The sequence below is a fragment of the Cryptotermes secundus genome, unplaced genomic scaffold, assembly GCF_002891405.2.
Source record: "Cryptotermes secundus unplaced genomic scaffold, Csec_1.0 scaffold66, whole genome shotgun sequence".
NCBI lineage: Eukaryota > Metazoa > Arthropoda > Insecta > Blattodea > Kalotermitidae > Cryptotermes > Cryptotermes secundus.
Genome location: NW_019731262.1, coordinates 351,362 through 362,178, shown reverse-complemented (window position 1 = coordinate 362,178; position 10,817 = coordinate 351,362). Strand labels below are relative to the sequence as shown.

Below are 10,817 nucleotides of genomic sequence, written 5' to 3'. Positions count from 1 at the left end.
TCCGTATGACTGCCGGATTGAACGGTGATTTGTATGTGGAAACTGTAGTAGGCTTTGTGAGTGTGTAAATGGGATTTCATTTGTTCTGGATAATAACACAGACACGGCGACCTGACGGGGATCAGAGGGGGCTCAGGCATCTTGTATTCAGAAGACTCCTGGTTCGAATTTCACCCAGGGAATGCCATCATCCTATGGTTCATTGTTACCCTGAGTCTCTCGTAACCGTTGCAGGGATATTACCTCAGGTCACTATATTTTCACGTGTATTAGTGGCTATTGGTAATTGGATTTATTGAGCAAGTAACTGTAGCTCTATCGCTAATTCACACACTCAGCAATTCATTACAGCACGTATTAAGTCTTCTCAGTCTGCTGTATCTTCACCGGCCGTCACCTGGTAACGGCTTCCAACGCCGTAGATCCCTCAACTTCCGTGCTCACGCCCTTACTGTACGGAGACTGTCTCACAGCTAACTGAACTCTCTCGGCACGGATCGCACGGACAACATCTCTCCTCATTGTTGTAGTTCAATTATTGCCGTGGGAACCTGTTTGTCTGTTAAGCAGTTATTCAAGTAACGGCTGCCGTTTATTTAGCTTATTCCGCGGTCGTTGCCTAGCAACGGGTCTGTATGCCACAATATGAAATCATTGTACCATTCGACGCTGTATATTGATAGCTTGAGCTGTACGTAGAGCAGAGCTGAGGGAGATGAGTAATGAATACATCATTTTAGTCGTAAACATGAAGAGACCAATTTGGAAACCTAGCTGTAGATGCGAGGACCTATTAAAATGGATCTTAAAGGAAGAGTGTCCGAGGGTGTTAACTTAATGTGGCTCAGGATGGGGTCCGTTGGCTGTATCATGTTTATAGTTTATTTAACGGCTTGGAACCAAGAATGACTATGCTGGCGAGAACCAGCAGTAATTTACCCGACCCGACCCAAGCCAACGCCGTCACTAGCTCTAACTAACTTAGGCCTGTAAGTAAAAAGTAAAGCTATCCCTGTACCAGGCCGTGAATGCCCATAGGGTTGCGAGACGTTGAGGGTCCCACACTATCTAGACAATCGGTTCAAAGATGGCGGTAAGGTTGTCAGCCTTACGCGCGGGCCGCGCTTTACTCCTCAGGAAAATTATTTAATTAATTCCTGGTACTCATTTCTGTTAGAGGCTGAGTCGACCCCAGGGCCATAGTGTGGCTGGAAGCATGATGTCAAATACAAAGATGGCTACTGGGTGTATGTAGACAGAAGCTTAATTTTAGATAATCGTATTGTTCCGACATTTGTCTGGAGAGACTGGGGAAAACCCAGAAGAATCTGAGGATATCCAGTGTCCCAGACGAGATTTTTGCCAGTACGTACCTGGTAAGAGTCAGGCCGGTTAGAAAGTGTGTTCATGGCATAATAATTATGTTGATATCCTATTCTGTGTTATCATCCCGGAAACAGTAGGACTTAAGGCCCAAGTTAAGCTCGAGGTTCGCTCTTCACATAAAGCGCCCCTTATTGTTGGCTGATTCTAACTGGTGATGGAACAGATCGAAAAATTCTAGATAATTCCCCATTATAAATTTTCATGAAAAAATAGTTAGTTGGTTCTGGAGCTATTCTTGCTTACAGACGGACAGACAGGACAGTGTTAATAATTGCCTCGCAATGATGGAGACTTGCTTCTGGGTTCGTGCGTTTTTCACGGTACACTGCCGCTGTTAGGGCCCTCAGTTCTATTGGAAACTGATTCACCTGTGTTCGCCGAACTACATGACAGTTCATTTTGTTCTGAATTCAGGTTTTATTCCCAGAAACCTATACATATATATGAATATGGAAACCGCAGGAGTTAAGTTTTTAAACTATTCTTTGCGTGTATTATGTATATCACCCGATGGGTGGCAGATTCATATTAAAAATGATATCGGATATAGGAATATTATTGTGCAGATATTCATGCATGAGATAATTAAAAAGCGTAAGAGGAACATGACAACTTTTCAGTATATATTAACAATTTTCTTACATCCACAGAACATGTTTAACCCTTCTGAAGCACAGTGGTGGCTATGTCTGTTACCTTCGTTAGCATTACGAAGACTCTGCATTCTGCCCAGACGGGGTATTTATGTGTTCCGTATGGTTCTCACAATAAACAGCGATTATTTCCCTAAACAGCATTAACCGGTTGGGCGTTGTAGCGGAGGCGTAATGTGTTTCTGTGAGGTACGAATTAGATTTGTGAGATGGATTGGGGAGGTACGCGGTAGCGTAGTTGGTTGAGGCACTATGCTACAAGCCAGAAGGTCATGGGTTCGAGTCCCGATGAAGTGGATGTTTTCAATTTACCCAATCCTTCCAGCCGCACTATGCCCCTGGGGTCGACTCAGCCTCTAACAGAAATGAGTACCCAGGAATCTTCCTGGAGGGGTAAAGGGCGGCCGGCGCGTAAGGGCGACAGCCTTACCGCCATCTGTGAGCCGATCGTTTGGAAGATGTGGGAGATTCGACTTCTCACAACCCTATGGGCCTCTACGGCCTCTTACAAGGATAACTTTACTTATTTAGATGGATCAGCATATCGTAATGTAGCACTCTCAGTAATATATAAAAAGTTTCTCCCTAATGGAACCTTTCCGACGATGATATGAGAACACCAAGCATACGCAGTAAAGCTCCAGCTAAACCTCTTTCCTCTGCTCATAACAAACCAGTTTCCTAATTATTTACCACCGCCCTAGCATACCTTTACAGAAGGACAAGTTAGCACTGCCTGGGGACCTTCAAAGCAAGAAATTTTGTTATATCCTTCCCGCTAATCATTTATCCCCCCCCCCAAATGCATATATACTTCCGTGGCTTAGCGCAGCATTGGAGGGCGGTGTGGCACGCGAAAGCACTGCGCCCGGTCATCCGTTTTCTTTGCAGCGACGCCTCAGTTTGTTAGCTGCAAGCGTCGCAGCGCTGTCACGCGACGCGGACATTATCGTCTGTGTAAACGTTAATAACTAACGAAGTCCATATCTGTGAGTTAAAGCGAAGTTTTGCATGGTCAGTCTTCATTTTTATTAGCCACTGTTACGATTTGACTGTCCTCGTCTTTGTGCAACGAGTAAGGACATAAAGGAGTCAAAGCACATTGCTCCTTTGTTATTTGGAACCAAATGACAGCCAAGAATGTCCTTGAGATGCGCCGTCATTATATAGTGATGTAGATTGTTAAGTCATCATTAAACATCGTACTGTATTCTGTTTGCAACCTACGACGGTACCCAGAATCACTACACCGGACATCTTGCTGAAAACACAGGGCTTCTGTTCAGTAAGGCCTCTCGTCCACTGGAAGCGGAAAGCTGCGGAAAGTTGCGATGAGGAGTTCGTCCGAACACGCACGGAAACGGACGAACGATCCTAACAGCTTGCATCAGGTTAGAGTGCGTCCATTGGTAGCAGCACTATTCGTCCGTGAACGCGCGTATTCTTGCGAACTGCGAAATATCCAGATTGGTTTGGATTTTTCGGACGAAGAGCTGCGTTCACCACCTACGAACTGATACTGTTCAACCGAGAAATCTGTCGAGTAGTGTTCCTGACATTGCGGACGCCTGTATTGAGACAGGCACTGATAATATTACAACACAAAGTGAATATAATGATGCATTTTCTACTCCAGATTTTCAATCAGATATCGAGAATGATGCACCTGTAAATACGTCTCCGGCACAAAAAGAGCATTTCAAAAGTCCGCTAAAAAGAGGAAAGAAAAGAATTAATTACGATGACAAATTCTTCGAAATAGAATCTAAAAAGTTGAGCTACTTCGAAAAGAGCTCTCAAATGAAGCAGGATAGTGACTATCAATTTCTGATGAGCTTGCCTGAAGAAAGACAGCTGCGATTACGCATGAAATTGATGGATGTTTTACTGCAGGAACAGGAGGATCGAAACAGCAGCGTGATGTCCACGTCAAATGTTTCGCCTCTATCCCTTGAATCGACACGCAGTTCCCATAATAGTTCCCACAGCAATGAATTTGTAACAGACAAGAACAGTGCCGCTGTGTATCATAGTAATTTCGATCCTTTGTAGAAACAACGGTTTGTATGTAATCACTAAGAAGCAAGAATAATATAACATCGATGTAATATTTTGTTTTCTCAAACTCTTATCAAATCCTTAACTTAACGTTACAGCTAGGCGTTCTTCAGGTGAAATAGTTTCTCGGAAGTTACTGTACTTCTTCAACTGATATACTTTGCTTAATGTGTATTCAAATGTATCTTGCTTCATGCGAAAATAACCAAAATACTGTGACTCGTCCTCTTGTAAATCACTCCATATATGAGAAAATTCATCAAACGTTTGTCTTTTTGATAAAATTCCACTAATCCACTCTTTTCTCCTATTCTGTGCTCGTCACCTAGCCAGTAAAGGAGTATCAAACGCGTACAGATCACATAAATCTTCAGACAGCGCCATGACAGAACGCGAATGGCATCGGCCGAACACGCAGCCAAAGGACGCGCAGTGAACGCACGAATTCGGACGAACAGATTCGGCCGAATCACAGTTCGCAGGTTTCCGCTTCCAATGGACGACTAGCCTAAGGGTGCGTGCTCGAGGCGTTACATACCCACAGAAATGGTTCAGACAGAATTCAGACACGCACTTCATATTAAGTTTGAAGATTACTGTCTTGTCAATGGATATGACGCCGTGTAGTCTGGTGTAAGTTGGAAGCAGCAGGTACCTCTCGAATGGCGCCACAGTAATCACCATAGTGACCACCGTGAGAACCTCAAATTTGTAGTCCTGGGAAATCTAAATTGAACGATATGTGCCTTATATTTGCATTTCATTTTGAAAATTTCATCTGACGAGGAAATACAGCTTATGGGACCTGAGTGTTCACAGGAGAATGATTTAAGATTAATTGAAGAGAAGTGCGTTGTGTTGCGACGGCTGGACTGGACTGCACTGAACACTCCCGTCGAGTGGTAACCCGCTGTGTAATATCCAGTTCTTCTCCCCCTTGTGGTGTAGAGTTATCCCGTTCCATTAACCCTTTAAAGCACAGTGGTAACTATATGTACCACCTGCTTTAACATATTAAAACTTTGCATTTTGCCCACATGGTGTATTTATGTTTTCCACATGGTTCTCACAATAAACAGCGATTATTTCCCTAAACAGCATTAACCGGTTGGGCTTTGTAGCGGAGATGTCATGTGTTTCCTGTGTGGTAACAACTGAATTCATATATGCTGCATTCTGCCTACACAGTGTATTTATGTGTTTCGTATGGTTCTCACAATAAACAACGATTATTTCCCTAAACAGCATTAACCGGTTGGGCTTTATACCGGAGCCATAATGTGTTTCCTGTGAGTTACGAACTGAATTTATATGTACTCCATTCTGCCCACACAGTGTATTTGTGTGTTCCGTATGGTTCTCACAATAAACAGCTATTATTTCGCTAAACAGCATTAACCGGTTGGGCTTTGTAGTGGAGACGTAATGTGTTTCCTTTCCTATAAAGTTATTTCTGTGCTTAATTAATTTAGCACATCGCAATGAATACGTATGGAGGAGTGGACGTATGGCTCCACGCATTCATAATCTTGACTCTATGTAGAGGTGGGTATTCAGCTTTACGCCCCGGCCTGTTTGCCCACAAATAATTGAATTTTTACTAGTAAATAAATCTTTCAGGCACTGCTCAGGTTCTGGAGAATTTCGTGCTTGAAAGTGACGTACCAGCTGTTGGCGTGGTATGCCCCCGATATTTCTGTCTGCCTACCTCCCCCTCTCTCTTCTCGCCTCGCCATGTGCCACTGTTGTATTCGCAGAGCCTCCTCGCGTGCTGTAAGGTCCGTGTTGGTATTCTTGAAGACGTTAATAATATTTACAGAGGCGCACTTACGTCGTTTATGGTTATATATGTAATTGATATGTGTGTTTCTGTTTTCTTAATGCTGAAATCATGAAACTGCTGCGGACCTACGTAAATGCTGTAGGGATTATAGAGTTGCTGACTGCTGCAGTGCTCTCAGTCATATCTTTGTGCACAAGGTATTTGTTTTGAAGTCTTTTTTCCCTTCTCCTATCTTAGCCTGTTTCTTTTCTTTATACGTTTCATAGCATGTTTTTTCCCTGCTTTCTTAATGTATTTCTTACGTTCTGCCCGTCTCTCTTTGCAAGTTTGCCATTTTATCTCTTCTTTTTTAGTCAGTTTATCATTTGTCTCCCTTTTCCTCTCCTTTGCTGTTACCACTTTCAGCATGATGCGTTCCGCTGTCTGCGCTGCTCGTCCTTAACCGAATCAGTTCAGGTTAAATACTGCCTTACTGACTGACGCGATACACTTGACGGCCCTCATCGGACACCCGGGCCGTAGTTTGGCAACCGTTAATATTCACGGCACATGGTTAGCTATATGGAGCAGAGTCCTTCGTTATAATATGATAGTCGCTCAGCTAGTCAAGAAATTTCGGGCCTTTTATTGAACCTGAAGGTTTGACTACCTCGTTTGAAGGACCTGCCAGTTGGCCCTATCCTGAGTCCGTCTCCATTCCAAAGCATCTGTCCAAACCCGAGGCCTTGTGTAAATTTCATGAAATGTTAGTGTTAATTTGCCAGTGAGACATTATTAACCCTTCTCACATATTCACGTTCTTAAGACCACCTACTGTCGGCTGTCCGCTACTGCTTATTCCGTATGCTCACATCTGCCTTCCGTACATGGAGACTGCCTCTCATCCCCTACGCCCTACAACCTGAGGACGCACCGGACCTTAGTGGCGAGGAACCGATAAATTGCTGCAACCCGTTGCGGCGAGGTTCAGAGCCTTGCCCCGTAATATTTAATTTGCTATTATTTGCATTTGTATGATGAATGCACTGCCCTGTCTTAGAAGTTGTCGGGGGATCGTGCTCCGCGGAATCCATGGTCTCACGGCTCTGACTCCGTAAGAGTTGTTGGTTCGTCGCATAATTTCTGTTGGCCCTCCCTAGCGCAGTCTTTCTTGGTTCCGAGTCACACGGCACTCACGACTGTCACTGACTTGAAGAGGTGTAACATACTTGTACACTAGTGATGTTTTCCTGTCTCCTGACCTAGCAGAGAACACCCCAAGATATTATGAGATTTACTCCGTACTCTTACCAGTATGTACGGTAGAGTTTTGGGGGCAGTTGGAATCCTCATCGCCAATGGATTTGCAATAACTTTAATTTCTTAATTTAAGTGTTATTCCTTAGTATGATACTGACAAGGAAAGCAATCATATCCCGGGCGAAGAACGGGTACTCCTGCTTCTCCTTTATTTTTCTCACGATTGTCACTTACAAATTGGTATTTCTGCTGCACACGTTAATGGCAAGTCACGCATGTTTCGAGTTACCGAGCTTGGCTGAAGTGTCCCCTCTTTTATTTATTAACATTCTTGTTTTGTTGAAAAGCTGGTCTTGCCATTAATGCATGAAAGTTTCGCTGGAGCGGAAGAGGCTGCCTTGCAGGTAAGCACTTATAGCAAGTGTCACGTAACTTCGAACAAGGCCAAGAGTAACCTTGAATGCGCAGAAGAAAAATTTCAGACAAGGGGGTGGAGGGTGTGAGAAGTGACAGGCGGTCAGTGGAAGAACGAGTGTTAAGAAACTCCTCCCACTACAAGCTATGCGCGGGATTTGACTAGGAATGCGGGGCCTTGTTCGAAGTTACGTGACACTGTCTATACTTGCTGCCCGCCCAGTGTACTGTAATGTTGCTTTGGGTTTCTTGTAGTGGGAACCCACGAGTCAGCCTGTCAGTATACCGTGCCGTGTGCAGTGTGTAAGAGTAGCTGTACCGTTAAGAACTGAACGGTCCTATCTTCCATATTAAAGCATGTAACCACCGTGCTTTAAAAGGTTCAGAGGCAGTGGGTTTAAACATACATTCTTACTCATGGAGCTGAGCCCTTCTGGAGGAGCCGCCAATTCTGCAGCTACTCAAGAATTTCCCAGCATTTTATGGAACCCGACCGTGTTCACAAGAGCCCTACACTGGTCCATATCCTGAGCCAGACCAGTCTAATCCATACCATTCCATCCTATCTCTCTAAGATCTATTTTAATATTGTCCACCCACCTACGCCTTGGTCTTCCCAGTGGTCTCTTTCCTTCTGGCTTTTCCACCAATATCCTATACGCATTCCTCGTCTCCCCCCATTCGTCCTACAGTGCGTTTAGACATTGTAGCCTGTGTTCATTTGAGGCCAAGAACAAATTCCTACAGCCGTTCCCATGGGTGATTAAAAGCAAAATTTGTGTTAATTCATATCAGATAACGAAGCTCGGGTTGCATTTTGGTGATTTCTGTTGAGAATGTCATAACCGGTCTTCTGAGATGTGGCATCTTATCGTGAAAATAGAAGCAGCAGGTTCCTGCGAAATGTTGTTACCTACCTATGAGACCTCACAATGTCGCATCACAGAAAACCCGCGATTTTAGAGTATTCGTCTTCCTAAGAACGTCGGTTTCATTACTCGTTCGTTTTGGCTGTTTCAGGTGAAGATCTGGTTCCAAAACCGTCGCACCAAGTGGAAGAAGCAGGATAACATTAGCAACGCAGAGGCCGCGGAGCACAAGAACCAGTCCGGGGGCAAGCAGGAGACTAAGCATCATGCCAAGGATGGGGCCAGCAAGAACACGGCTGTGTCACAAGCCTGCTCGCCCGCCAAAACGTCGATAGTGCCATCCCCCGTAACTGTGCCACAGGTGCCATCATCAGTGACATCCGTGACTAAAGTGAACAACGGAATAAATTTAGTGAAACCTCCCACACTTGGGGTGGACCCAACGCCCGTCGCCGTGGGGCCCATAACCCCATTGGCTTCCCCCAGTAGTGCCGAAGAACATTCGAACGCTTCCCTCTTCACAGCGGATGGCTCCGTATCGGAAGGTTGCTTCTCAGAATCGGACTCAATGAGACAACAAGTATTGACAGTAGCGACAAATCTTACAGTGAACGTAGCGGCAAGTGAGCGAACTACAAGTAGGTCTCCTACATCGTCGCCGGCGTCATCTTGTACAGGCACAAAGACTCCAAACAATGTCACCAGCATGAATCCATGCAGTGCCCTACAAAGCCCGCCAGCACCTACTAGCGATCCAAACGCTGCAGTTGTTGGAACTGCGAACCTTTCCACGGAAAGTGAACAGCGTACTGTGTCTCCATCTAGCTAACTAGTGGCGAAACGACGCCGGGGACAGGGAAACTTCAATGCATTGTGTCATTCGAGGGAAACTTAAAACAAAAAACAAAATATTTAGTCCACTTGCAACTATGACGAAAGAGCCAGTGATACCGTCAGATTTTGTGCTAACTTTGACAGGTAGTACTGTTTCTTGTACAGAAATATAGAATACACATCAAGTCTCGTCAGATAGTTTTATTTGTTGAAAATTGTGCCATACATCTGTTACTTTTTAGTAAGTAATTACGTGCAAAGATAATTTAATATAAACCGGAAGTGAATACTTTAATTTATCAGTAGAGCTTTGTTGTATCCATCGTCATAAATAAGTAAGCGCCCCAAAATTAGACAACAAATAGTATACAGTTCAGCAGTAACTGTACTGAAATCTGTAATCATTACATAAATTAATTCAAGTTACAAGTTCAAAGTGCTTTTTTAATTTTTTAGTCATAATTTTGAATTCAGTTATAGTCTGTGCCTCTTTTTTTTTTTACTGCGTCTTCACTGTGGAGTCGTCTTTGGGGGAGTTCCAGTTTACTGTCAAGTAGAAGAGATTCAACTTCAGGAGATATTTCTGTTTAGATGGTTCTCATAGCATAACAAAAGACTATCAAGCAATAGTTCAGTTGTGTACCTTAAGAAGTGAAGAGAAAAATTCTGACAGGCCTTTGTCTGGTGATGCAGTAGTGTACATTACTAAGGAGTGGATGTTTTGAACTGTGTTTGTGTTCGGAATGTTCTCATAACTTAGAAAAAGAAATTCATTTTAATTTCTCGTCTTTCTATAAATACGTCGCTTTTTAAGTTTTACTCTAATGACACCACTTTGTCATTTAGGCTGTGTCTAAAATAAGATATTTAACCCTTTGAAGCATCAAATTCTTGTAAATTAGACAGTATCTTCAATTTATGACGCTGCGAACGTACCTGGGAAGCCATCCGGCCGACACTGGTTCGGGGAACCTTATGATAGGTTTTACGGCGACTTATAATGAAAACGCTGTATTCTGAAATTTACTCGTAGTTCCTACCGCACACGAAACACATGCCTCTGCATCGGAAAAAACCAACCTGTTAATGCTGTTTAAGGACATAATCTTTATTTAGTATGAACATTATAGCAAATGTTTTGGGGGCAAAATGCAAACATTCTAATGTTAAAACAGGTGGTACATATAGTTACCACTTTGCTTGAAAGGGTTAATATGTTTTTTGTTTTATTCTTTACTACCGCATAATATATTATAATAGAAGAAACAAAGAGCTAATTTGTAAATAAAATTACATTTCAAAGATATTTGTGTGTCTCTTCTTCTCTCACCACGTCCCTGGTTCTCCGCTCTCATCTGTTAGAAACTAACAAACCATTTCCTGTAACATCGTGAATTATGTAAGATTTGAGGCTTTCACGGCGGTGACTATGAAGAAAGCAGTCTTCTTGGATTTGGCACCGTGTATATGTGGTGTTAACCGACGTTTCGGAGGAACGTATCCCCTCCATCTTCAGGGTAGAAGGAAAAATATAATAAATCCGCAAGCGAAGAGACCGTGAGAACCGGTAAAAGCAGACCG

The 10,817-nt window shown here is 43.5% G+C and overlaps 1 protein-coding gene across 2 annotated transcripts in view; it reads left to right on the top strand.

The window, feature by feature from the left end:
• LOC111866711 (pancreas/duodenum homeobox protein 1) overlaps window positions 1-10,474 on the top strand; it is a 482,718-nt gene extending 472,244 nt beyond the window's left edge. For both annotated transcript variants that reach the window (XM_023855917.2, XM_023855916.2), the window contains one exon: window positions 8,554-10,474. In XM_023855917.2, the coding sequence (XP_023711685.1) occupies window positions 8,554-9,231 (678 nt within the window). In that variant the 3' untranslated portion in view covers window positions 9,232-10,474. The remainder of the gene's footprint in view (window positions 1-8,553) is intronic.
• The last annotated feature ends 343 nt before the right edge of the window (window positions 10,475-10,817 follow it).